Source organism: Brachypodium distachyon, chromosome 2 (assembly GCF_000005505.3).
Source record: "Brachypodium distachyon strain Bd21 chromosome 2, Brachypodium_distachyon_v3.0, whole genome shotgun sequence".
Classification (NCBI taxonomy): domain Eukaryota; kingdom Viridiplantae; phylum Streptophyta; class Magnoliopsida; order Poales; family Poaceae; genus Brachypodium; species Brachypodium distachyon.
Window position 1 is genome coordinate 47,202,504 of NC_016132.3, and position 26,423 is coordinate 47,228,926.

Below are 26,423 nucleotides of genomic sequence, written 5' to 3' on the forward strand. Positions count from 1 at the left end.
CACGTGATCCTGCAAACTGCTATCATATGTCGTTGCGTCAGAACCTGTTTTAAGACACTTGACGTGAAAAGTCCATTTCATTTCCTGCAAGGTGATCATTTCATCTTTACGCTTCTACATGGCACAAGTGACCTGAGAGGAAATTGATCCAGATCTAATCAGGTTTTCGACATAATTTCTTGAGAACTCTTGAGATACTCCAAGATCAACAGTAACTAACTAGTAGTGGTACTAACTACGCCGTCCTCTTACAACTTATCTCTGCTATCACAACCGCATGGCAGTCAGAAATGGAGACGGTCGTCAAGAGGAACCCAGAGGAACGTATCAGATTAATTCCACCGCGCATAAACTTCGATCTACTCCTAGCAGATAGGAACGCGCAGGCCACATGCGGCTGCAACCTTCCTGCTGTCCCGGGAATTGATGTACTTACCCAGATCGCGGTTCTTGGCGTACTTGCACAGGCACGGCTTCAGCTCCCGGAGCTTCACGCAGCACGCTGTTGACGGCGCGGTGCCCAATAGGATCACCGGGGCGCACGGGCGCAGCGCCCGCGGGTCGCACTTCGCCGCCGGCGCTGCTCTGGACGCCCGGCACGAGGAGCCGGACGCGGCGAGCATGACTGCAAGGATTAGCAGCGCGCACGACGGCTTCATGGCTTCTCGCACGGATCGTAGCTTAATTTTGTGACTGATAGAATGGTTTTGGGAGCGGGGGGACAGGGTTTGGTATTTGTAGCGAGCAGCACGGGGGTGTGTGCTGGATGATGAGCCGAGGATGGGAATGGCGCACCGGTGCCTTCCACTGGAATCGTGCCGCGAAATGCTGCGGCGTTTAAACTGCACGGTTGCGTAAACGGTGGAGCACGGTCGTGAGCACGAGTGACGAGTGCTCGGGATCCCAGGAGCTCTGCTTCGGAGTTCGGGTCGCGTGAAGTAGACTGCAAGAGAGTATCTAGCGCTGGCACGCTGCCCCGTACCAAAGTCCTTCTGATTTATATAAAAAAGATAGAGTAAGGTATTTGCGTTTACCTACAACCAGCTGTGAATAGTGTCTGTAATTTTATCTTTTGTGTTTTTGCGACACTGCTCACACTGCATTTATTTTTCGTTTCTCTATGGTTAGATCGAATCTGAACTTGAGTAGGATTATAAGCACTAATCTTGTCGAGCCTTTTAACTTTAAAAATATATATATATATATATATATCATACGGAGTAGTACAGAATCTGTGACAAATAATTACAGCCGGATGTAGAAACTTTTTACGGTCGGTAGCGCTACCGACCGTGGTAGCACAGAAAGGAGGGGTACCGTGGACCAAGCTGTTGAAAGCCTAGTAAATTTTCTTCAGAATTGTAGTAACCGGTTAATATTACAATCCCAATGCCTTTTGCGAATTTGACTAATTGAATTGACATTTTTTCACCAAAACTTACAATACGAGCAATCACATTCCCCACTTGTACTATGCAACTGATATTCTCAATCCATATTTTTATGTTACTCCCTCCGGTCGGAATTACTTGTCGAAATATTACATATATCTAGACACTTTTTACACATAAATACATCCGCATTTGGACAAATTTGAGACAAGTAATACCGGTCGGAGGGAGTACTATTGTTTGATATGTTTAGGGAGAATTTTATGAATTTCCTCGACTCGAAGGGTTGTCATTAAAGTTTAGATGTCATTAGTGTTTATTGACTTTTCTCTGGAGGGAAATAATGGCTAAACTCTAAACGATAATAAAATCTAAGGCCATATTAGTTTAGTTATCTCTTTCAATAAATAAATTAACATGAGGGTGTCAATATTATCATGAATCGTACATAAATGTAAATTTTAGTATTCCATGATAAAATTTGGTGTTCATGTTGCTCCTGCGGTTTTGAAGACACTCAGAACAGGTCCTAGATATTTCTAGTCAGGCCACACCGGTGCAGACTTCATATAAGTTGATACATAGGCTTCCTTTCTTGATGTGCAACTCCATAAATTAGTGTATATCATCAGCATATGTAGTGCTAAATTATACTGGAGTACTTTGTTTCACTGCAGTTTCCATATCACTACGAGCGTCTGCTGATCCCCAGCAGTTTCCAGGATAAACAGGGGGGCTGGGACTAGCACCGTGAGAAAGAAAAAGACGACGGCCTCTTCACGATCAACTGCCGGACTGTCGGGCGGGTCACGAGAATTCTCACTGGGCAAGGGTGGCCGAAAGTATAGGACGCTGGGATGCGTTGCAAGCCCATGGTTAGGATCCCATTGATATCAACGATTTTCATCCCGGCAAGCTTCTGGCATAAACTAAAGGTTAAAACAGCTAAACTTGCTTCTAGGGTGTAACGAAGAAAACATCTGGTTGAAGCAACTCTTGCCCGGCATTCGTTTATTCCCCTCAATGGCTCAATCACCTACAGGCCAAGCTATCCTTTCCTTGCCAAACATAGGCTCCCTTACAGATCATACTAACATTTTAGGTGCCTACAACTATATAAGATGGGATTTCCATAACTGCACAAGTCAGAGATAGCAAAACAGCAGGTAAACATCCCAAACGCTTGAAGCCATGCCACCTCATTTTCCAAGTGATTCTAACCATGGACGACATGCGGTAAGGCCACTAGGCAGGCACAAGTCGATCCATAGGCTTCTTGGTGGAGGGGAAGGTGTGCTTTTCTTGTTTTGTTTGTAGGAAATTTACTTTACATTATCTGATGTACCATATTTCCTCCAACGCAATTATGGATTCAAATGTCGGGGTTTGCAGCTGCAGACATTCTGCTGTGGAAGAATAGGAACTTATCTGCAGGGGTCCTTGCCGGGGCCACACTGATCTGGTTCCTGTTTGACGTGGTTGAATATAACATAATTCCGCTCCTTTCCCAGATTGCCATATTTGTCATGCTTGTCATCTTCATTTGGTCAAATGCTGCACCAATCTTCGACAGGTATGGCTTCCTTTTTATCTGGAGAGATCAGAGTATTTAGCTTTTTATTTATTTATCAAATTACGACTTCTTTACAATGGAAAGTAGAAGAACTCAACTGGCCAATTTCAAATTGCAGAGCCCCGCCAAGGATCCCAGAAGTTGTCATCTCTGAACATGCCTTCAGAGAACTGGTTTTGACCAGTCATCACAAACTGTCATATGCTGTATCTCTTCTTTATGACATTGCTTGTGGAAAGGATCTGAAGAAACTCTTGTTGGTACAGAATCCACATCTTTGCTGTACTATCTTTGATAAGGAAAAGACAAATCCTGTGACAATTCCAGTGTCAGCGTGTACAAAAGGATTGATACAAAGACATGACACAATACTCAACACACCGTTTAGCAAAAATATTCATACCATTGTTTAGCAATTTCTGTTTAACTCAAACTTGTACTAACATTCAAGTCGTTTCTACCATTAAGGTCATTGCATCCCTGCTAGCGCTATCAGTGATTGGAGATTCTTGCAGCTTGACAAGCCTACTCTATCTTGGTAAGTGGGACAGAAAATCATAAGTTGCAAAAAAAAAGGTAGAACTAAATAAAGGATGCAAGGAGAACACACCAAACAATCCAGTCTCATGAAACAATATAGATCAAAAACATCCAAATACTATAACATAACTTTCTTCCACAGGATTCTTGTGCGCCCACACTTTGCCAGCATTGTACCAACGATACGAGACAGAAGTGGACCATCTACTTGCAAGGGGAGGCGAATACATCAAGAAGTTCTATGAGAAGATTGATTCCAATGTGGTCAGCAAAATACCAAGAGGCCCTGTCAAGACAAAATTTAGATAAAACATACTATTGAGGGCTATCAGCACAGATTAATAATTGCTCCCCAGAAAGAGAATGACCAGTTACTGGAGTGGCTTTCAAGGGAAGCGATTCTATTCAATAAGCAAAATTATCCCAGACAAGCGAAGCAGATGAAAGTCCAGTTGAGAGTTCAGACCAGACTGCTAGCATCCAGGTGTACCTATTAATGTATACAATCATATTTTCATCAGCTAGCTAAAAAATATATATGAGAAGAACTCTTATTCTATAACCTCAAACAACGTATGTCGTTATCAAGAAGTGATTTTCTTTTTTTTAACTGTGTCACTGAGGAATCTGTACAAGTATGACACATTAAAAGTGTCCAATAACAGTATACTAGAAAAAGGAAGGGGCATCTGTTGCCTTCTGACATCTGTGATTGAAATACTAATGCTATGTGTTTTACTTTTACTAAGGTACACATAAATTTATTATTTGCATGACCAAGGCTATGCCATCAAACACTGCCATGGCTATTTGCGAAGATTCGCTCAAGAAACGAACGTCTTGAATCTTCTGCATAGTAGGACCATGTGTTTCACACATTAGAGCCCTTGGCTTTTTCTTAATTCAGTAGATGAAATGTCCACGCGGAACTTCTCTTCTGGTATAGAGGTAAACATGTCCCTCAACTCTCCTGGAATGTCCAAATGTTCAAGGACCTTCAAAACAAGCAATGAAGTACAGGTGAGACAAACAATTTCAAATGCATGTAAAACAAAATTTTGACATAAATTCATACCTTGAAAACTCCTTCAATTTCTCGACCACCAACAAGAAATGTTGTGCCAGTGCTTTTACATTCAAGAAGAATCTCCAGCATTCTTTTGCAGTCACCTCCATAATACTTAGGCTGAAGCGAGTAAACATTCAGTTTGGAACGATAAAACACTCAACCGTTGAATATTTGTTTTGGGGTAAAATCCAGTCACTGAACTTGAGAAGTACAACTCAGCCAAACATATGTTACTGTAATAACTATTTTTTGTTTCTAACTTACAGTAACAGTTTCGAAACCAGCTGCACATGAAGTTTCTTGTTACAACTAAACTAAATGCTGCATTGATGATAGACCCGTAGCTAAAAGAACTTGTTTAAGCCTTCCTTTTTGCATATGTATCATTTTCTCTCATGTTTGGTAGGGGTGTAAAATTTAGAGACCAATGCAGAAAACATAGTCCGGATTTAACATAGCTGAATACTGTAAACATTGAGTTCAAGAGTTGATTATTTTCACTTAACCATTGCAATAAATGATTTGATTTTCTTTCATATAACTCGAGGCAATATCAGACTTCATATAACTCGAGGCAATATCAGACTTCATACTCAAATCAAAAGTAAGTATAAGCTGATAAGAAACTAAAGAATGCAGGAACAGGAAAATGCAGCAAATCCGCACACATACAAACAAAGAGGAAAATTCTACAAAGGGCTTCAAGTAGAAATCCACACTCCATTACTTAGTATCTAATTAAAAATAAAAACACTTTTCATCAATACTAATTGCTAACAAACACTCTCAGAAAGAAAACTAACAGGTCAGCGATTTAACATTGAGCTCCAGCAAACTTCTTACATTAACAAGCCTAGCGGCAGTGTCAGCACCAATTATAAAAGCACTGCCTGGGAAAAGTTCTGCTTTCTTGTAAAAGTAAGGTTGGTTAGATATGATTACATTCTTCCCTGCATCAGAAAGAATAGATAGTCATCGATCAACTGGATGAGTCCCCCCGCCCACAGATAAATTCATCTTCATACTGCCACAATGGGCCAAAGAAACAATAGTAAATGATGATAGGTGAGAAAATGATCATAGACTTTCAGTAAATTTAGAAAGGTGGGTTGTTCAAGTGTCAGCCATGATTCCAAAGTCAATACTCGATACAACCACAGTATGTATAGAAACTGAGCAAGAAACATGACTGGACGCAACCATATGCCATAAAAATCATTGCTAAACGATATTAAACTCAAGATGCGTGACTGCACGCATAAATGGTGAAATGAAACTCCCTGTTTTTCTGGAACCTTAGACTAATGACATTCAAAATGTCGGCATAGCAATGCAACAAGAGTGCTAGAAATAAAGAAGACTGGAGGCATGACACATGATAAATAGTTCAAAGAAATTTAAGCAAGACCTTAATGCATAGCAAAATAGCAATGGGTTATACTCATACCTCTTATTCTGAATTGCTCAACACGGCGCTTAATTTCTGCAATAGATAGTGGAGGTTTATCAGCATTGACTGCTGATATCTCAAAGCATGGGAGCCCATCATCACAAATGCTGCAATACACAGATTCATGGAAAAATGGTCAACTACTCTTTTGATGCTTCAACAAACAAAAGGGTTTTAATGGAATGCTGCACATTTGCTAGACAGACAGACAGCTATACGGAAATAATGCGGGACTGCTAATTTTAATATCACTGAAGTAAACTATTGTAACAAACATTTCCAGTTTAAGAAAGTTTTTTTTACACAGCATCACTTCATACCTAATTTTTAGGATGACAATCTAATTGCACAGATATTTGATTTAATCATTTGTAGTTTGATCATATCTCACCTTGATGCAACTTCTAACAACCTAAGGTGACCATCATGCAAGGGATTGAATGAACCAGGTAGAATTAGTTTCCTGTCAAAGTTCTTTTCCACTGGATCTACAAGTGACAAATAACAACTCAATTTGAGAACGAAAATGGAAGAATTCTAGCATGAAAAAACTAGCAATTTCCAGCGCCAAAGTATACCAGAAAAGTGGTATACTTTCATGCAGACTTTTCCATCAATAACTTGCTGGAGCTCTTGGTCTTCATCAAATTGTTCCACACTTTCTTTTGGAATTTCAGGTTCTTGAACGTCTGTTGGAATAGTTGCAGAAACTCTGCAGGCATCTGCAATCACCTGCAGTGTAGTAGATTTTCATAAGGGAGAGCTAACTAGGAGAATACCAATTATCATAAAGTATTGCTAATCCTGACATCCTAGCACGATCAGGATAGGTTGCTCGTAGTTGCTAATTATGATGCCCAACTCAATTGCATGTTATTAGTCCGAACATTTATGCATGAGCACATTGGTGACATATGTATATAACAGACCTTGAGCACGTAATAGCTTGAGACCTTGTCTTCTTCCTCTCTGTTCCGTAAACCCTACGTACAGAAACTATTTTAACTGAACATCATAGTTTGACAAAGAACTGTATAAGGTTAGTGCATTTATTACAAATTGCCGCAATTGCTGACAAGTTAATACAGAGTGCAGTAGAATGTGCCAACATGCGAAAATAGCCAATTAAGCACCGCATAATCAGGACGTTGACTTCCGGTCATTTTGGCACCCTCTTATTAAAAATGGTTTGCTAACAGTAAAGAGTATCAGCAGTACCTTTGATAATGTTACATGTGATGTCCTTAGGCAATTTTGTGTCCGAGTTGACACATAGAACCTGTTTGAATATGAATTCCAAATATTATATAGAGCGCATTAAAGAAAAAGGCTCACAAAACTTACAAATGTTATTATCAAAAGTAGGCAAGGTCCCCTGCCTCCCTAAAAGGCAGGAATTTTGTGTGACACATCATGTATTGAAGCTCCAATGCCTTAGAAGCAATAGCAAGAAAGCTCTAAATGTCATATGCACACTGAATTTTATGTAAGCAAGTAGTTCATTTATCTCAATAACAGGTTAGCTTATGTATGACCACATCCCATGCTATGTTAACATGCTAATATAATCACTGCCCTCACTTGATGGACATTACATTACATACATGTTTTACACGTTTACTCACTTAACTCTGATAACGGATGAACTTTGGGTTTGCTACTGTAACTATTAATAATAAGATCACTCAAGGGATAGCTGAAAAGGCTTTGGTAATTTCCCTCTCCTCGTCTTATTATTAGTTAAGGTGTGAGGGGAATTTCATTCTTCCTCGTGTTAATATTACTCCAGTTAGTTAAGGTGTAAGGAAAGTGAGTGAGGCATACCTGTGGTCACCATGTTTTGGACGTGAGCTAGCGAGTGACCCAGAAAAACCGACACCCATTACTTGTAGACCTGCGAGTATTCTCACCCAATTACTTAAACTTATAGCAACCACAAACGACGTTAACTGCAAATTGCACGCTCATGTTAACTGCAATTAGCGAGGTTAGAGGATTCTTCCGACAGACCTGGTCCAGAAAGCTTAAGGGCACGGTTGAAGGCGGCCAGTGACATGTCCTCTGCAGTCTGCTTGCTCGTGAATTGCAGGGGCATCTGAAAATCAAAGCATGGCCAATGCGATGAGTGTCTAGCGCGTGTTAACGAGATGACCCAGTGTGCAAACAAGTACGAATCGCGAGTAGAAGAGCAGAAGGATTCGGAAGCTGCTTGCGTTTACCTTGCCGAGTAGCTGCGCCATGGAGGACCTGGAATAGGGCACGACGACCTCGAGGACGCTGCCGGACGCGCCGGGCACGGACAGGAGCCAGCCGAGCGCCTGCGACGGTCGAGGTATCGAACACAGTTGGCAATTGACATCCGCCGACTAATAATTTACAGGACAGGTGCCCCATGGGGCAGCAGAAGAAGTGGGGTGATGTGGTGGCCCGTACCTGGGAAGCGCCACCGGCGAGGTAGATGACGGCCTGGGCGCGAGAGGAGTGGATGGCCTCCACCACGGCGCGGATCCAAGTCTCCATCACGATTCGGTGTTGGAGACGGCGCCGTTGCGGGAGCTACCACACGACGGTGGAATCCGTCCGGTTCTGGACTGCCGGGTACCGGCAGGTCAGCCTGGGCAAACCGAACCGTTCGGTTCTTCGAGTTTTCAGAAAGTTCGGTTCCTCAAAAATGGTGACCGATCGGGTTCCTAGAAATAAATATTGAGTACCGAAATATTTTGGAACAAAAAGTCAGTTCGGTTCTCGGTCATACCCGAGCAAGACCAAATTAATGACTGGCGGCACAAGAGAAACAAATTGCGAAAAAAAAATCTTATCGCGTCCTGCGCCGGAGAGAGTCGGCTCACCGGTGGTCAAGGAGGTCGTGGCTGGGGCGGCACACTGGCGAGCTAGAGAGGATTTGGAGACGGGTTGGGGGAATGGCTGTCCGTGGCTAGCGTCCGTGCGAGACCGAAAGTTGTTGCTCGAGGTGGCGTGGGGTTATGCGGCATCGGCGTGGCAGCGCCCGTATGGCTAGCGCATGGCGGTTGTAGCCGCTAATCAGGAGAGAAGCGCTCGCGATGGTGGTAGCTGTTAGGCAAATGGATCAGGATTTGGGAGGAGGGTTCCTTTATGGGCTATTGGGCTTTGCCCCACGGGCTGCTTCTCGGAAGTCATGAATCCGGAGACGGAGTTGAGGTGTCGGTAGGAATAATTAATTCTTCAAGTTTTTCGGTTAACCGAGGGAAGTGACCAAATTAACCGAACAAAGATCGGTTCTTCAGATTTGCTGGCCGGAATTTTAAACAGTTCTTCGGTTTCGGTCCAATCGGCTCCGGTTTTTGGTTTTTCGGTCATCAACTTTGGTTTCTCAGTTTTATACCCACCCCGGGGACTCGTCGGGAGTCGGGAAGGTGTCGCTTGGCTAGCGTGACTGTGTGAGTTTCTTTCTAAGAATAACACGTAACTTTATTGAATACCACGAATCATTACATAAAGTTTTATGGATGCATTCGGGGTACGGAACCTGAAAATAGAAAAAAACAAACTTATCTGTAGAACGAAAGCTAACACATGTACCAGCCACATGAAAGAAAGATATTTTTTATAGAATGCAACCTAACGGTTGGATCATCGATTAAAGAAAAATGAACAAAAGATACGAAGAAATTGAACAAAAATGCACGGGTGGGCTGGACATTAAATGTTCTGAACAACCACACCCACATAGCTACGATCTAACACAGAAGAATTCAGGCTGAGAAGCTTATCGGAAGCTTCGTCCATCGCTTCGCAATAGCTTTGGCAAATTAACGATTCACCATGTCAGAAAAAAAAAGTTCATTGCAAGCAGTAACACAAACGCCTTGGTGGTTCTTGGACCCTATTTGTTTGGGCTTTTGATTTAGTTTTTGATGGTTCTAACCCTCTAAAAAGCACGTCACCCGTTTACACATGAAGCTAAGAAGCACATCCGGAGGTGCTTCCCTTCTCAGCTCACGTGTAAACGAAAAAAGTGCTTTTTAGAAAGTTAGAAGCATAAAAAACCGAAACAGAAGCCCAAACAAAACGGACCTCGATAACATCCTCGATTCCCATCTGTCAAGAGGAATAAAACAAAGCCACAAAGACGTATGGATGCCTTTGGGAATCAAAAGGGCATGGCGTTCAGATCATGACTTTTTTTTTATGTTGTGAGTTGAGCCCATTAACACTAACATTGACTTTTTTAAAACCTTTGTGTCTAGAGATGAAGTTTGAATTTGGATGTAAAATTTTGTGACACATGGATGGGTATGACAATGATATTGTGAACAATTAGTAACTTTTTTTATGAGTTTTTAGTTTAGCATTTTTAGGGGTTTAGCGAAGTATACAGCTTTTAGGTGGTGTTTTGGGTCGGTTATGCCTGTGCACTAGTTGTAACCATTTTTTGAGCGAAAGTTGTAAGAGCATCTCCAGCCGACCCCCTAAATACCCCCCAAACGTCAAATAAAGGGTGTTGGCGCTGAAAAATCCAACCAGCCACTCCACTAAATCCAAAAAGTAGCCGGCTCGGCCCAAAAATTTAGCCCCCCTCTCAAAACCACTCCCTACTTACTCACATGGGTTCTAGCGGGGACGCGTGCTGAAACTAAAAAGCAGCGCGGGCCACCACTATCTGTGAGACAACCAAATTTGTGTGGCCGATTTTTAGGGACGCAGGTGGATGACCGTTCCATCCCAAACGAATTGTTTAAGTCGCGCCCACAATATAGACATGCGCCGAACAATTTACGGGAGAAGAACGGAGAAAACAAGATGTTCGCGAGAGGCTTGGGCCTATATTTACCCCAGGCCTGCAGCCCATAGGCCTGTCACATATTTCCTTCGACTTTCGCCGTCTACCTCGACTCGACTCGACTCATCCGTGCACCGACCTCTACCGTCTCCTCACCCCAGACATGGCCGGCGGCGATGGTGAGGCGGCAACCCTAAATCTGACCAACATCCTTGTCACTCGGTTTCATACTGTCCGTCTCCCCCTTCTGCAGGCGATCGCTCCCGCGCGCCGAAGCGGCAGAAGTCCTCGGCGCCATCAAAGGCGGCTCTGGTTGACGAGACCGCCGAGATGAACTACGCCGATGATTTCGATGACGACGCCCGCGATGGTATCGCGCGCACGATTCCTCCCGAATCAACAAACCTTTCGCGAATCCATGCGGTTTCTGCCTTTTAATTGATTGGGGATTTCTCGGGTGGAACTTCGATTTGGCGCAGGGGATATCGAGGTGAAGAAGAGGGACTTCACCAAGCTGGAGCTGAAACCGGATCACGTGAACCGGCCGCTGTGGGCCTGCGCCGACGGCCGCATCTTCCTCGAGACCTTCTCGCCTCTTTACAAGCAGGCTTATGATTTCCTCATCGCGATCGCGGAACCTGTTTGCAGGTCCAGCTCCGACTTTGAACCAAATGGCATATTTGTGTTGGACCGGTCACGATTTTATCATACGAGTGGACCTCTACCAATTTTTAGTAGTTCTCTCCTCACAAGTTCTCAGCTGAGTTAGTTTTAATTTTGCCACACCTTGAACCAGAAGTTGAATTTCTGGATTTGGTAGGTGTGATGACGCACAGCATCATTCATTTGATCTGATATAAAATGATTTTTCAATGGAACCTGCTTTTGGTGGATTTTGGCACTGCCTTGTGAGTTTAATGATGATACGCAAGGGAAAAGTCCAACTTGATTATATGTGATTACATGGAAGAATTTTGTCTGTAATAGGTTGGGTTTGGACCCGTTTTGATTTTGAGAAACCAATGCTGCTCAATGTTATTTAACCATAAATTTCTTGCAATTAAATTATCTGAAGCATTTTAAATATCACCACCTAGAAAACTTATCTGAACATAAGTTGCAACATGTCAACATGCCGAGCATAATTCCAGGAGAAGAATTATATGCTTTACCTTGTTACCTTCGAACAAAATTCTAGGTCTGGGGTTTGGATGGTGGGTCAAGGAGATAAAGAAGTCTTTGCCAACTCAGTGTCGTTTAATGTTCAGAACAGCAATAAGTTAAGCTAAATCCGATTGAATCTGACCTAAAACGATGATAATACTCAATAGATGAACCTTTTCCCACCCAAAAGTTATCAAGTTAATGTCTGGAATATATGCATTCAGCAAAGTGTGTGTGATTTTCATTGAAAACTCAACTCTCACTTTGTTGGTGCAGGCCAGAATCTATGCATGAATACAATCTAACGCCACACTCATTATATGCCGCGGTCTCAGTTGGACTCGAGACAACAACTATCATTAGTGTCTTGAGTAAGCTCTCGAAGACCAAATTGCCCCGTGAAATAATTGATTTCATCCATGGGTCAACTGCGAATTATGGCAAAGTAAAGCTTGTTCTGAAGAAGAACCGATATTTTGTGGAATCCCCATTCCCTGAGGTTGTATCATTCTTCCTTGAACTAAAGGATTTCTGATTGCACTGTTACCTGTTATTTATGTGAGCTGTGACACTTGTGTCCAGGTTTTGAAGACTCTTCTGAATGATGAAGTCATCGCAAGAGCACGGCAATCTCCTGAGGTTAACCTTTTGTGTTCTTTACTTGAATACAGCTTTTGCGGAAACATAATCAGTGTCAGGCAGAACAAAACTGCATCCTTGTGCTTGTCCATACCGTCAACGTGCTTTGATCTACTTGTTTGATAATTATGCTCGTTATTTTTTTAATCTGAGTGGCATAAATACTACTCCCTCCGTTCCATAATTCTTGTCTCAAATTTGCCCAAATATGGATGTATCTATTCCTAAAAAGTGTCTAGATACATGTAATATTTTGACAAGAATTATGGAACAGAGGGAGTACCTTAATTATTTATTCTCGACTTCAGGAATAGGTTTCCATACTGGACATTTTCAGTTGCTCTCTCATACAGCTTTTCTATTTCCTATATGTTATCTAAATCCATTTCTATTCTTCTTCAGGATTCCCTAGGAGGACCTTCATTTACTGTTAGCAAAACAGCAGGGGAAATAGCTAGTGGCCATGAGGATTTGTTAGATGGAATGGAATTGGCTGCTGCAACTGAAGATAAGGAAACACATTCTTTTGAAATCGATCCATCTCAGGTATCGTGTCACTTTAAGTATAAACTTGGGTGCGACTTCAGTCATGGAGACTGCTGTTTAATAATTATAATAGTTCAATTCATCTCATTCAGGTTGAGAATGTCAAGCAACGGTGCTTACCAAATGCACTAAACTTTCCCATGCTGGAGGAGTATGATTTTAGGAATGACACTGTAAGTTTTTTTTGGCCATATTAATAAACAACCATATTTATCAGACCTAGAACAGTGGCTGACTGGAAAAAACTGGATGTGGTGCATTAGTTGGACCAAGGTATTAAAGTCCAATTAGCCCGTGTCAAAATGTGAGGAAGCCTGATTGAGCTGGCCAGGTTTCCTGCGAGCTGGTCAAGTTGAACAGTTGAACTTTGCTGAGTCAACCTTGCGATGTGCTTTAGAAATGCAACTTTTAGCTGGTAGTTCACTGAGTTCAAAACAATTGCCTCTGATAACACAAGAAGTCAAGAACTCCTACGTATCAACTGAACTAGAGAGCTACTCCCTCCATCCATATTAAGTGACTCAAAAATTGCCCAAATATCAATGTATCTATGCCTAAAAAGCGTCTAGTACATGTAATAGAAAGTCACTTAATATGGGACGAAGGGAGTAGTTGTTTGCTACATCAATATAAATTATACTGCCTCCGTCCTATATTAATTAACTTTCTATTACATGTATCTAGACGCTTTTTAGGTATAGATACATCCCTATTTGGGCAAATTTGAGTCACTTAATATGGGACGGAGGGAGTATAAGACTAAAGCACCAATCTAACGGTGATAACTGACCTTATTTACTGCCCAGTATGATTCAAAACATTGGAGTATGAAATTTACTGTATTAATATCGGGCCTTTCTTTTACCCTGGAAACAATTAGCGCATGTTATTTGATTCTTAACATATACAGCTAAAAGTTAAAACAATAAACCAGCAACTTTATTTGCTTCATATTCTTCATGTATATGGTTAATTCCATATACATGAGAGCTATTCGTCATAAAGCTATATGTAGAGCTATTTTGGTATATTAAGTGAGAACTCTCATAAATATTCATGTAAAGAGAACACTTTCTGTTCAGTGTGTTGCTTGCCAGCACAACAAAGTACATATAGAAATCACTGTATGCTAATTTCATACTGAGGTTTGAGACTCATGGTATTTTTTTTCATCATTTTTACTTGTAAAGTTGTGTAGTATATGAACAGGCAACATAAAAAAGAATAATTTGATGGTGATGGTTTTTGGTTGATTTCAAGCACGATGTATGAACAACCATTGGCAGCATGATTTAGAATTGGAGGTGACTTTTCATTTAACTGTAGGTGAACCCAGATTTGGATATGGAATTAAAACCTCAAGCACGGCCAAGGCCGTATCAAGAAAAGAGCCTCAGTAAGATGTTTGGGAACGGTAAGTTCATTATGCAATGCACATGTGAATAACTGCATATAAGATCTGGGCAAGGCCTGCAGATAGTGTCATGGTGTGGCAGCATAACAGATGCATACAATCCTCATTAATAATTTACTAAGCGTACTAGTGATCTTGACAATTTGAGTTAAAATCAGGATCTTCTCTCTAGAAGTTGTTAGAGGGTAGGACTTTTGAGAAGAGACATTTTAAACATTGGGACTAGTGGGAAACCTGTGTTTACTAAGAAAGGAAACTAGGAATGTTGGAGACAGTCTCCTTGCTCTTGTCATTAGCCACTCCCTCTGTTTGTAGATGTAAAGTCCTAGCTTTGTCCTAAGTCAAACTTCTTAAAGTTATATCAAGTTTATAGAAAAATCTAGCAACATCTATGACTCTAAATTAGTTTTGTTAAATCCATCATGATATATATTTTCGTAGAATACTTGCTTGATATTCTAAATGTTGGTAGATTTTTCTATAAACTTGGTCAAACTTTAATACTACCTCCGATCCATAATAAGTGTCTCGAATTTAGTACAACTTTGTACCAAGTTAGTACAAAATTTGAGACACTTAATATGGATCGGAGGGAGTACATTTGATTGACTTAAGACAAAGCTAGGACTTCTTACATTTAGGAATGGAGGTAGTAGAGCATTATTCCATGGGTTCATTTGTTCTTCTTTTCATTGAAAATTCTTTCCCATGATTTGACAGGCAGAGCAAGGTCAGGCATTATCGTGCTACCTTGTGGTGCTGGAAAGTCGTTGGTTGGTGTATCTGCAGCATGCCGTATAAAGAAGAGCTGTCTATGCTTGGCCACTAATGCTGTCTCTGTTGATCAATGGGCATTCCAGTTCAAGCTCTGGTCAACTATAAGAGATGAACATATCAGCCGTTTTACATCAGATAACAAGGAGAAATTTCGAGGGATGGCTGGTGTTGTTGTAACTACTTATAACATGGTGGCATTTGGGGGCAAACGGTCTGAAGACTCAGAGAAGATTATTGAAGAAATCCGGAACAGAGAGTGGGGTTTGCTCCTAATGGACGAGGTGGGATCTCCATTCTCTGATAATCCAGTGTTTCAAATTTCATTTACACATGACAAGTCATAGTACAATACATACCCATTTTTTCTACCTTTTTTCTTTTGCAGGTTCATGTTGTCCCTGCACATATGTTCAGAAAGGTTATTAGCATTACTAAGTCTCACTGCAAGCTTGGTCTTACTGGTATATTTTCATCATATATTCCTATATTATTTTATTCACTTATTATGCTAAGCAAAATAACTTAAATTAATATAATTGCAGCTACGCTTGTGAGAGAGGACGAACGTATTACTGATCTGAATTTTCTAATTGGACCAAAGCTGTATGAAGCAAACTGGCTGGATTTAGTGAAAGGTGGATTTATTGCAAATGTGCAGTGTGCAGAAGTCTGGTGTCCCATGACCAAAGAGTTTTTTGCTGAGTATTTGAAAAAGGAAAACTCAAAGAAGAAGCAGGTAAATCTTTGTTGAAGTTTCTCATCTGCCTGTGCAGAATTTTCATTCAACTTCAGAGCCTCTTCTATAGAAAGATAAATCACACATGTTTGGATTTCCATTATTTCTTTCTGTGGCATCTTTTTTATGCAATGGTCAATTTGATTTATCAACATATATTGACTTCCTTTGATCTTTGTTATCTTGAATCTTGGTGAGAAAATGCTTTTATTATTGAACTTTGACATATTAAGCTTATGAATATTTCTATTTGTATGCTTGTTTCTCAACTCTGTTCTAGCTTCAGTACAGTCCTCAGTTTTTTCTTTCATATTGATGATTGCATTATATTCGCTCTTCCTATCAGGTACTCTATGTGATGAATCCAAACAAGTTCAGGGCTTGTGAGTTTCTAATTCGATTCCATGAGCAACAACGTGGAGATAAGATAATTGTGTTTGCCGACAATTTGTTTGCACTAACTGCATATGCGATGAAGCTCCGTAAACCAATGATTTATGGTGCCACGAGGTGAACTCTCATTTTATACAGACGCTACTTATGAGCCATAAGCTATATACTTATGTCAGCTCTGCATCTTTCAGCCATGCTGAGAGGACGAGAATTTTGTATCAATTCAAGAACAGCCCAGAAGTTAATACTGTTTTCCTCTCTAAGGTGTGCTTATCATTGATTTTGTGATCCTAGTTTTTGTTTCAAAGCTATGGATATAGGCAATCTGAATGACTTGTGTGCTGTTACTTCTTAGGTGGGTGATAACTCAATTGATATTCCAGAAGCAAATGTCATCATACAAATATCATCTCATGCTGGTTCCCGGCGTCAAGAAGCTCAACGGTTGGGACGTATCCTCAGGGCAAAGGTAATGTGGACTGAAGCTTGTGGTTGTTGCATGTACAAACCGATTGTTGTAGGTACTTTGTTACTCATCTTGATATTCAAAATTTACAATGATAACTCATCACAAATACTGATATAAGCTCTGAAAAAAAATAGTTGGTGCGAAGAAAAAAAATATCTCAAACCAAATTTGGTGGCAAAAGGAGACAAGTGTATTTCCTATATAACTTAGCATTTACTTCAATGTTTTCAAATCTTTGATTTATTTGAATCTGTGACAGTTTGTATGATGTCATTCATCTACAGAATTCTGTTAACATGCTGCCGTGTGGATTGTAAGTTGCCACTAAATAATCCCCACCCCTGATCTGGCTTGAGGTAGTCGTGTAAGGGATTTACATAGTCTGGATGCTAGTTAGGACAAATTGACAACAAATCTGATAAGATGTGCCGATCAGATGGGGTGAAATGTTCCAAAAATACTTTACCATATTAGATCTTGAACTCCAGCAATTGTATTTCAAACAAGTGTCTTCTATTGTACTGCCACTTAATCTCTTGTCAACTGCTGTGACTTCAGGGTAAGCATCAAGATAGGATGGCAGGTGGAAAAGAAGAATACAATGCTTTTTTCTACTCCCTGGTTTCAACTGACACACAGGTATGTCTCACTAACGTTTATATTTGTTTCTCTATGGCATAATTGCCCTTTTGGAAGTCCACCAGCTTTGAGAGGGCCGAAAATATGCCTGCATAATGTAGATTAACTTCACCATAACATATGTCGCACTGGTGCAGGAGATGTACTACTCAACGAAAAGGCAACAGTTCCTTATCGACCAGGGCTATAGCTTCAAGGTTTACCTTTCTACAATTTTTTGTAGTTGGGGAATTAGTCTATTTTGCTTCATTGCTTGGTTCTTGAATTAGACCCCTCTGCACACACGGGTAAGAAATAAGTCTTTTTGGCACTTCAGTGTTAATGATGAAATATTCTATTTTCCAGGTGATCACTAGCTTGCCGCCACCTGACGAAGGACCTAACCTGAGCTTTCACACGCTCGATGAACAACTTGACCTTTTGGGCAAAGTGGGTATTTACTGTTTTCCGTACCCCTTGTTTCACTTTTGTGCCTTTGTTGCTGACTGTGGACAATTGATGCCTGCACTACTCCAAACAGGTGTTGAATGCAGGGGATGACATGATTGGTGTTGAGCACTTGGAAGAGGATTCTGATGGCAAGGCTCTCCTGAAAGCTCGGCGCTCTGCTGGGTTAATGAGCGCCTTTTCTGGAGCGGGTGGAATGGTCTACATGGAGTACAAGTGCTGCCTCTCTCTCCACTTCCATTCACATTTCACATCTGTGCTTTGATTTCATTGCGGTTTGTTTGCTCAATGCTCACGTGTGAGTCTTACCTTTGATCCAGCACTGGGAAGGGGAAGGGAGCGAAGAAGAACAAGGACCCAGCAAAGAGGCATCATCTGTTTAAGAAACGCTACACTTAGGGGTTCTGCAGTATGTAGCATCTGCAGGAAGCCAGGAACCTGTAGGGCATGATTTGCTTTGTTGGGACATGGTTTGACTTGGCCCTTTTTACTGAGCATAAGATGCACACCAGTGTTAAAGCATTTGTCAGGGATTCTAACCGGGAAGTTGCCTGCCTGCATTTTTCTTTGAAGAGAAGCAATTTTGCTCAGGTTTTCTGTTGGTTCATTCGCAATTTTGCTCAGGCGAGAATCAGTTGTAGCTAATTAGCGATGCTTTCTACTGCCGTGTGCGCTTGCCGTTCCAGAGTGAGGAAACAAGATCTTTCCGTAATGTAAATATTGGTACAACACCTGTAGTACTAACGATCCATGTTGCAGAGCCTTGTAATGTGTTCCTCACAAAAAGAACTGTAATGTGTCCTACCCGTTATACCAAAAAAGGGGGGAATTTTGAGGATCTTGTTATCGATATATTTGCTTAGTACTGTAAGCCAATCTGCAAAATTTGTGGTTGCTGTGCAATGGTGGAGCTGCTCTTATTTGTAAGTTTCATTTATAAAAGAATCACTCAAGTGGACAAATCCGGCTGTCCTTTTCTACTCTACAATTTCGGCTGTGTAATGGTGATATCCGATGAGTATCTAAAAGCAGCACTGTCCGACTGTGCTACGAACAATCTACGGAGGACTACGTATCGTAGTCCATCTCAAGATGTCGCAACAAAAATTGAACGTCGTTCGTAAAGCTAGTCAGAATATTTTCATATAAGTACTCCGTGCATCAAATCTAAAGTTCAAAAAAGAGGGAACACACGCTTGCGCACGCAGACAGAAGGCTGCACCAGCCAATCAGAGCCGCCCGTCCAATTGCACACGACGTCTGGTGGCTGTGAGGCAAAGCGGAACCAGCCTCGATTTCTTCCTACTCCAGCGCCCAAAGCCCGGCGCAAATCACAACCTTCTCTTCTCTCTCTCGCCTCGCCTCCCTCACCAGCCGCGATCGAGGAGGCGAAACCAATACCGATACCAGGAACCAAGAGGGGATCGACGCCCTCCTATCTTCCCCTGATCCGCGCGTCCGTCCTGAATACCCAGCCGGCGACTCGCCGCCGCCGCTCCCCGAGCTTCTGATGGATTTGGATCTGTGGATCTCCAAGGTCAAGGAGGGCCAGCACCTCGCCGAGCACGAGCTCCAGACCCTCTGTGAATACGTGAGCTTCCTGGCCCCTATTAGTTTCGCTAGGGTTTTGCTCTCCCCACGGTCGGCGCGCGTGTGCGTGTGCACTAAGCCGCTCCTATGTTAGGGTTCTGGGTGATAGCTGGTAGATGGGGAAAATTAGTTGCTTTTGCTGTCCGCTGAGAGATTAAAGTGAAACTCTGTATCCGTGGACGTGTTTGTGTGTAACCGCCGTGTGCTTCGTTGATTATGCAGGTGAAGGAGATTCTCATCGAGGAGTCAAACGTGCAGCCAGTGAACAGCCCGGTGACAGTTTGTGGCGACATCCATGGGCAGTTCCATGACCTGATGAAGCTCTTTGCCACAGGAGGGCATGTGCCCGAGACAAACTATATTTTCATGGTGTGGCTTCCCCACCCCATTTTGTGACCCGTGATTTGTTCAGAGGGTTTCTGATGTTCTATGTTACTGAAGTGATTGATTCTGACTTTCAGGGTGATTTTGTGGACCGTGGCTTCAACAGTCTCGAGGTTTTCACCATCCTTTTGCTTCTAAAAGCAAGGTATTTGGTTAGTGTTCTGAGTACTAATCGTGAATTGCCCTTTTATATGTTCCAAAGCTATGGACTTTATAACACTTAGCTTAACTGTTTCTAACTATTGACTTTATTATTAGTATATCACCATATTTATTGTAATAATACATGGTAAGGATAAACAAATAACCAAAGGTAGCAGTAGGCATTCTTAGATACAGTTAAGCTGTTGGATGATAATGCTCTGCTGCTGCTTCATTACATGTCAAACCCTGTTGTCTTTTCGTAACTGAGTTATACCCTTATATTTGTGGAATAATACCTTGGAGCAATCTATGGATGGAGGGGGTTAGTTTAGCTTATTTTGTATCATTCAATTTAAAGTTTACTATGTTATGGTTCTGATACCATACCGAGTACACAAAGGACATGAGTTGAGCTTAATTGGATTAAGATGACCATGCACTGCACAACCATGGCTTGGATTTTGGCCTCTGGACTTCGTTATGCTAACATGAGCAAATGCTTAAAGGGTGTGCCATACTGGCTGGAATTTTAAATCAAAACTCCTTTGTGTTTTGTACTAACTTGAACTGCAAGTGTGAAAATAAGGATTGCCTGTCACTCTTGATCAGTGAAACAATTAAGTAATGAACACACCAAGTCTGTTAATTTTGTTTCGTGTTATTGTTTCCTTTCAGTAAGAATTGTTTAGTTTTTTTCCTGTAGTGTCACCATATATGACTAATTCCGGTGAATGAAATTTCGTACTGACATTAGGTATCCTGCCCATATAACCCTTCTCCGAGGAAATCATGAAAGTAGGCAGTTGACACAGGTATGTCCTGGTATGGTGAATGATCCCTTATCTAGTTAATAATTTGGGTTTCGAGATACTTGTGCTGCAATTAACTGTCTTGTTGTTTTATCTACCTGCTTTCATAATTTCCATGTTGCACTCTCAGCTGTTGCCAAATGATCTTGTAGTTTGTTGAGTTACTTTGCATATCTGACCTCTAATTCGTGCACCAACATTTGTGGTTCTCGCTTTCTGGACGAAATGAGAACACTACTCTAAATTTACAATCCTGTTACTGAACTAATGTTTTTACATAAGTTATCATGTTTGTCATTTAAGTAATTGCGCGTTAGAAATGCAAATGCACGCACCATTGCTTGTGCTTTTGTACTTTTGTTTGGCCAGTTGAACAATCTCTCTTTCACATGTTTTTTTTTTGTGCGTGGTTAGGAGTTAGGAATATATGCTACTTTTGTATATTTATTTGAATCACAGCTTGATGTATTGTCTAACAAAAATAAGTCAATTCACATGGTATGCTGATTTTTTGGGTATCATGCAGGCATACTAATATAATTTGGTTGAATCTGCAGGTATATGGTTTCTATGACGAGTGCCAGAGAAAGTACGGGAACGCCAACGCATGGCGGTACTGCACTGATGTTTTTGATTACCTTACTCTTTCAGCAATCATTAATGGCACAGTAAGTTCCTCTTAGTAGGCAATTTGTAGGATAATAGTTTGTACTTTGTACCAAATGATTACTTAAATGATATGGTGAAAATTCAGGTCCTGTGTGTTCACGGTGGTCTTTCTCCTGATGTGCGAACTATTGACCAGGTTAGTTGGACTCCTTTTATTCCTCCAACTTTTTGTGATCATCATTCAGCCAGTATGTTATTTCTGGAACCCATTTTGGGTTTGATTCTACCATTTTAGAAGAATTTGAATTTCTGCGTAGCAAATGTACAATAGAGAAACTTACTGCACTTGGTTTACAACACTATTATATCATTATATGGCCTGCATCCAAATTCTTACGAATTTTAAGGAAATGCTCTTGCTAGATAACAGCTCTAGATATATCTTTAATCGATCTATGAGTTCTGTAGATAATTGTGCTAACACCTAATTGCCCATTAGGCGAGTAGGACGAGGGTGTCCCCCATGGCTAATGCTGGGTTACTGTTGGAACATTGTATTCTTTGAGAACTGTTGAGGGATTAGTAAACTTTAACACCAACTTTGTGTTGAGCATGTCAACAATGTGTTTCTAATCCTACCCTATTTTTATTGATTTTGATCTTCGCCATCATCTTTTGTTTTCATTTGGATTTCTGTTATACTTATCTGTGGCAGTAAAGTCTTTTTATCATTGATGTCATAATGCATGATTCTGTGGTTGATTTGTTCTTGTATGCTTACTGCTGTTGTCTTATAAGATCTAAGAGTTGTTGCCGGACAATACAATCGAAACATTCATCTGATTGAACATCATTTTGTCGCCAGATACGGACAATTGATCGGAATTGTGAAATTCCCCACGAAGGTCCTTTCTGTGATCTGATGTGGAGTGACCCTGAAGAGATAGAGACATGGGCTGTTAGTCCGCGTGGTGCTGGTTGGCTTTTTGGATCAAGAGTGACAACAGAGGTGCGCATCAAATCTTCTCCATCTGGATCACCTTTTCATTGTTCTTAACAATTCGTGTTTGATCTATCCTATGCAGTTCAACCATGTCAACAATCTTGATCTAGTTTGCCGGGCACACCAGCTGGTCCAGGAAGGCTTAAAGTACATGTTTCAGGATAAAGGCCTTGTAACTGTGAGTTCCTGTTAGCCGTATAGACTAACTAATCCAGTTGACCGTAGCATCTTATTCTATTATAACTTATAAGCTACTCCCTACATTTTTCAATTCCGTGCAACCTTCTCATATGCCTTGTACATATTTCTTTTCCAGGTGTGGTCCGCACCTAATTATTGTTACAGATGCGGCAATGTTGCTTCTATACTAAGCTTCAGTGACAACATGGTATGTTCATCTCTGATGAAACTATATTAATCTTTGGTGTACAAGGATTTACTTGCTGTATTTGTCCTGCAGATACATAATACATACAGGCCATCCATAATCATTTCAACTCAAATCTTTATTGGGTTTCAATTTTATTATACATATAAACTAGTTCATGGAGAATGTCCATTTTGTTGGTCATTAATGAACTAATCATGCAACATGGGATGAACCCTGTACCCTGCAACCACATTGTGGCCAGTATTTCTAGATCTTAAATTCAGTGTTGTGGTTATCAAAATTTCTTTTTTAGGTAATCAAAGTTCCTGTTATGGTACACAGCCCAACTGGTTGTGACTTGTGAGTCGCTTCTCTGTTGGTATACCGAGTGTCGCATTCCACGGATTTTGTAGTCTGCTTGTTAGTGGGATCAAGACCTGAAATAAGGAATAAAGCTAGTGGCTACTAACAGGAAGAGAACTTCAGTTCAACTGCCAATGAAACCTACACATTCACTTTTAGTTACAGTTTTTATGTGAAGTAGCTGAAGCCAATTTATTTCATGAACTATATCTGTTTTCTGACCTTTTCGATCATCTGCTCAATTGTCAGGAAAGAGAGGTTAAGTTCTTCACAGAGACAGAGGAGAACAACCAGATGCGTGGCCCAAGGACTGCTGTTCCATATTTTCTCTGACTTCAATTGTACAATTCTAGAAGTCACTGTTTTAATCTGTAAGGGTTAAAGATGAACCGGAGGTGTTTATTGTTGTAGGTTCAGATCATAGTCCAATCTGATGCGTTTGATTTCTCTGTTCTTTTAACCACATGTACAATAGACCCTTGGGAGTATCATTGCTCCTGTATTCCTTCTATGTCAGTGTCAAGTTCTTGTTTCTTATTTATTGTGTGTGCTATTTACTTGTTATCCTGAAGGACAGATGCGTTTTGCAACACAAACAGGCTTGGCTCTGTTTTTATCCGTAACTTTAGAATTACTCTTTAGCTTTCGTTCTGAGTTGCAGCTATATATGCTTACTGCTGTTGTCTGTATGATGGACCACTCATATTCGCGGACGTTCTTTTTGGGATTCTACAGGTGATAATCGATTAATCGCGCAGAAGAGAAATGGGCCGGAGCGCCGCCGGAGTAGAGATAGATGCCGCCGCGGGCCGCGGGTGCGCTCACGTTGCTTTGTCTTTTCCAGCGGTGGGGAGAAAGGTGTCTCCCTCCCGCGGCTGAACTTCCCCTTTCCCAGCGGCCGCGACCGGCCACCCAAACGAACCAAAGGATCTTCTCGCGGGCAACTTGCACGCACGAACGCACGTTGTCGGCGCTGGGCCGCGTTGTCGCCACGCTGCCCGATACCGAGCCGACGGAGACAGCGAACGCGTCTGCGTGTCAGTCCGCCTTTTGCAATTACTGCCCCCCTGATTAGCTGCCGAGCGGAGCCTCTATCCATTGGGGCGTTTGGACTTTGGACGGCGCCTTGTGCTCGCGGTCTCGGATCTTCCTCGCTATCGCGTCGCGTGCACGATGGCCTGGCCCGTGGGGCGCAACCTTGACCTCCCATCGCATATGGAAACAAGGATTGCGCTCTGTTGATGGTGCGTGCCACTGGCATGTCGCGTCGTGCCGACCTATTGACGACAAAGTCGCCAAACAACAGAATTCAGATCAGTGTTCAGAAGTGTAGTACACTCCAAAGATAGATTTGTCATGACAATAGATCACATCATTGGATTCCGGGGGTATCTTTCGGCGGGCTGTTCATTTTTTTAACTCAACACCTTCGTGATCGCTCAGGTGGGGATAGCAGTACAAACCAGTAATTTACTACACTAACTGTTCGCCGTGTCTGACCCCCTCGTTTATAGCAATACACTTAACAGTGGCATGTCATTCAACGGTAGAATTAAGAGGCAATTTAAGTACACTTATTTTTGACAGCACAATTTAAGTACACGTATGTTTGACTCGTAGTCCTATCTGACGAATTGTAACGGGTCATTTTTCTTCAACAGTGTGGGTAGCATCAGTACGTGCTAGCAGCCCGCAGTTCTCCACCAGGCCCGGCTCTGGGGCAGGGCGAGCGGGGCATAAATCCTGTGATTTCTACTGTTTAGCGCAGGATCCTGTGATTTCTACTGGCGCAGGATGGAGATGTGATAAAGCATACGATAATGCATCTTTTTTATAAAAAGACTGCATCTTTATTTTTGGTGCAAACGATCAAATCATCTTGACTATTACAGTCTAGTCTAGAGAGAAAAATGTGGACAAGGCATTGTGCAGCTGTGCACTGAAGAACAATCTTTGCCGAAATTTCTTGCTAATCATCGGCACCAAACTACCAAAGGCGGACCTGAACCGAAGCCGAAGGCGAGAGCGAGGAAGAAAGACAGAAACCGAAGAAAAAAGAGAGGCCGGACAGATCGAGCCGGCGCATCCTACTTGGCAGATCACTGCAAAACTGGAGAGGAGGGAAAAAAAGGCTAACTGACTGACTGAGCACTAACTATCTCCTCCGATCCCGAAGGGGCGGTTGCTGCGGATGCGCCGGCGGCGGGGCAGTCCGGCAGCCACGCGGCGACCGCGATCTGGGCCGGTGGTCTTCGTCCGCCATTGTCCGCCTCCGCCCTTGCCGGAAGTCCCCGAGCTCGGCGTCGGAGAAGGACGAGGACCCGCCGGGCGCGAGGCGCCGGGGCGGCCGCCTCCTCGTCGCCCTCCACCTCCAGCACCGCCGCGCGGCGCGGACCGGGGCGCGCGCGACGCAGCAGAGCGCGGCGACCGGCAGGCACGCGCAGAAGATGCAGCACGAGACCGCGCACTCCGCCAGCGCCGCGTCCTTCCCGGGGTCGTCGGGTGGCGCCGCCGGCGACAGGCCGCGCTCGCGCGAGCCTTCGTCACCCCAGCGCTTCCTGGCCGCCGTCTTCTTCTTGCGCGGCGCGTCGTCGTCGGTCTCTTGCGCGGCAGTGGCGTGGCCGGCGTCCATCCCCTCTCCCCTTGCCTCCGCTTTCCTTTCCTTTGCTCTTGGTTTTCGATGATTCGAATAGGAGTCGTGTGGGGTGTGGCTGGGGTGCGAATGGAGGGCCGCTCTCCCTTATTCCCTCGCACTTAATAATTTTGCGAGCGCGTCTCTTGTGGTTTCATTTATCTTTTCTCTATCGCTTCTTTTTACAGCTTCTATCTTAGTCAGCAAAGGACATCTACAGAGAAATCAAGCACTGAGCCTACGTGATGAGTACCTGGACCATTGTATTAGTTCGAACTTAGACACTTCACCAAAGTACGCAAGCATATATGTACTCCCTCGTATTAAATTATTGTCGTGGTTTTAATTCAAATTTGTTCTTATATTAAATTATTGTTGTTGTTTTAATTCAAATTTGAACTAAACCACGACAGAATGTAGGGGAGTGTATAAATACTAATAACAATTTGGTGGCTGCGATCTTTTCCTTTATTCACGAGCCCAAAGTTCCTTCTTGATTTGTAGCGAGAC

At 42.3% G+C, this 26,423-nt stretch overlaps 6 protein-coding genes across 9 annotated transcripts; 3 read left to right on the plus strand and 3 right to left on the minus strand.

The window, feature by feature from the left end:
- Positions 1-64: 64 nt before the first annotated feature.
- Positions 65-987, minus strand: LOC100838085 (non-specific lipid-transfer protein 2). Its single transcript, XM_010233866.3, has one exon. The coding sequence runs from the start codon at positions 657-659 to the stop codon at positions 366-368; it is 294 nt and encodes a 97-aa protein (XP_010232168.1). The 5' UTR covers positions 660-987; the 3' UTR covers positions 65-365.
- A 1,218-nt stretch (positions 988-2,205) lies between these two features.
- LOC100822232 (reticulon-like protein B9) lies at positions 2,206-4,209 on the plus strand. 2 transcript variants are annotated; one of them, XM_003569547.4, is made up of 6 exons: positions 2,208-2,682; positions 2,784-2,964; positions 3,083-3,224; positions 3,433-3,502; positions 3,647-3,789; positions 3,872-4,207. In XM_003569547.4, the coding sequence occupies exons 1-6, from the start codon at positions 2,583-2,585 to the stop codon at positions 3,914-3,916; spliced, it is 681 nt and encodes a 226-aa protein (XP_003569595.2). In that variant the 5' UTR covers positions 2,208-2,582; the 3' UTR covers positions 3,917-4,207. The 2 variants fall into 2 exon arrangements, with proteins under 2 accessions (XP_024315397.1, XP_003569595.2); XM_024459629.1 differs by lacking the exon at positions 3,433-3,502 and having other exon boundaries at positions 2,206-2,682; positions 3,083-3,274; positions 3,637-4,209.
- Positions 2,724-8,667, minus strand: LOC100822853. 3 transcript variants are annotated; one of them, XM_024459627.1, is made up of 15 exons: positions 8,457-8,665; positions 8,243-8,341; positions 8,034-8,118; positions 7,848-7,917; positions 7,242-7,302; positions 6,953-7,006; positions 6,602-6,755; positions 6,415-6,511; positions 6,021-6,130; positions 5,417-5,523; positions 4,580-4,690; positions 3,873-4,499; positions 3,368-3,790; positions 3,063-3,276; positions 2,724-2,982 (listed from the first exon to the last, which is right to left on the minus strand). In XM_024459627.1, the coding sequence occupies exons 1-12, from the start codon at positions 8,541-8,543 to the stop codon at positions 4,383-4,385; spliced, it is 1,152 nt and encodes a 383-aa protein (XP_024315395.1). In that variant the 5' UTR covers positions 8,544-8,665; the 3' UTR covers positions 2,724-2,982; positions 3,063-3,276; positions 3,368-3,790; positions 3,873-4,382. The 3 variants fall into 3 exon arrangements, with proteins under 3 accessions (XP_024315395.1, XP_003569597.1, XP_024315396.1); XM_003569549.4 differs by having other exon boundaries at positions 3,063-3,790; XM_024459628.1 differs by lacking the exon at positions 6,953-7,006 and having other exon boundaries at positions 3,063-3,790; positions 8,457-8,667.
- A 2,135-nt stretch (positions 8,668-10,802) lies between these two features.
- Positions 10,803-18,912, plus strand: LOC100822542 (general transcription and DNA repair factor IIH helicase subunit XPB1). The gene is made up of 19 exons (XM_003569548.4): positions 10,803-10,964; positions 11,039-11,155; positions 11,265-11,433; positions 12,226-12,448; positions 12,532-12,588; positions 12,991-13,134; positions 13,227-13,307; positions 14,461-14,548; positions 15,269-15,606; positions 15,711-15,786; positions 15,868-16,061; positions 16,408-16,571; positions 16,646-16,718; positions 16,810-16,923; positions 17,482-17,562; positions 17,700-17,759; positions 17,908-17,991; positions 18,083-18,225; positions 18,330-18,912. The coding sequence occupies exons 1-19, from the start codon at positions 10,949-10,951 to the stop codon at positions 18,406-18,408; spliced, it is 2,301 nt and encodes a 766-aa protein (XP_003569596.1). The 5' UTR covers positions 10,803-10,948; the 3' UTR covers positions 18,409-18,912.
- A 336-nt stretch (positions 18,913-19,248) lies between these two features.
- Positions 19,249-23,823, plus strand: LOC100823467 (phytochrome-associated serine/threonine-protein phosphatase 1). The gene is made up of 10 exons (XM_003569551.4): positions 19,249-19,600; positions 19,822-19,968; positions 20,061-20,128; positions 20,882-20,939; positions 21,494-21,604; positions 21,691-21,741; positions 22,411-22,554; positions 22,631-22,726; positions 22,865-22,936; positions 23,531-23,823. Exons 1-10 carry the CDS (start codon positions 19,520-19,522, stop codon positions 23,612-23,614), a joined length of 912 nt encoding a protein of 303 aa, XP_003569599.1. The 5' UTR covers positions 19,249-19,519; the 3' UTR covers positions 23,615-23,823.
- Positions 23,824-25,094: 1,271 nt separating this feature from the next.
- Positions 25,095-26,043, minus strand: LOC100838380. The gene has a single exon (XM_003566965.4). The coding sequence runs from the start codon at positions 25,911-25,913 to the stop codon at positions 25,437-25,439; it is 477 nt and encodes a 158-aa protein (XP_003567013.1). The 5' UTR covers positions 25,914-26,043; the 3' UTR covers positions 25,095-25,436.
- Positions 26,044-26,423: the final 380 nt, after the last annotated feature.

Coding starts and splice junctions, on each gene's coding strand:
- LOC100838380 (XM_003566965.4), bottom strand. CDS start 25,913: ATGGACGCCGGCCACGCCACTGCCGCGCAAGAGACCGACGACGACGCG.
- LOC100822232 (XM_003569547.4), top strand. CDS start 2,583: ATGCCACCTCATTTTCCAAGTGATTCTAACCATGGACGACATGCGGTA. Junction 2,965..3,082: donor GCTGCACCAATCTTCGACAG/GTATGGCTTCCT, acceptor TTCAAATTGCAG/AGCCCCGCCAAGGATCCCAG. Junction 3,790..3,871: donor TCAGCAAAATACCAAGAGGC/CCTGTCAAGACA, acceptor GAAAGAGAATGA/CCAGTTACTGGAGTGGCTTT.
- LOC100822853 (XM_024459627.1), bottom strand. CDS start 8,543: ATGGAGACTTGGATCCGCGCCGTGGTGGAGGCCATCCACTCCTCTCGC. Junction 8,342..8,456: donor TCGCCGGTGGCGCTTCCCAG/GTACGGGCCACC, acceptor CGACCGTCGCAG/GCGCTCGGCTGGCTCCTGTC. Junction 7,303..7,847: donor CCAAAACATGGTGACCACAG/GTATGCCTCACT, acceptor ATATTCAAACAG/GTTCTATGTGTCAACTCGGA.
- LOC100838085 (XM_010233866.3), bottom strand. CDS start 659: ATGAAGCCGTCGTGCGCGCTGCTAATCCTTGCAGTCATGCTCGCCGCG.
- LOC100823467 (XM_003569551.4), top strand. CDS start 19,520: ATGGATTTGGATCTGTGGATCTCCAAGGTCAAGGAGGGCCAGCACCTC. Junction 19,601..19,821: donor TCCAGACCCTCTGTGAATAC/GTGAGCTTCCTG, acceptor TTGATTATGCAG/GTGAAGGAGATTCTCATCGA. Junction 20,129..20,881: donor CTTTTGCTTCTAAAAGCAAG/GTATTTGGTTAG, acceptor TACTGACATTAG/GTATCCTGCCCATATAACCC.
- LOC100822542 (XM_003569548.4), top strand. Junction 11,434..12,225: donor ATCGCGGAACCTGTTTGCAG/GTCCAGCTCCGA, acceptor TTGTTGGTGCAG/GCCAGAATCTATGCATGAAT. Junction 15,607..15,710: donor GTTTGCTCCTAATGGACGAG/GTGGGATCTCCA, acceptor TTTCTTTTGCAG/GTTCATGTTGTCCCTGCACA.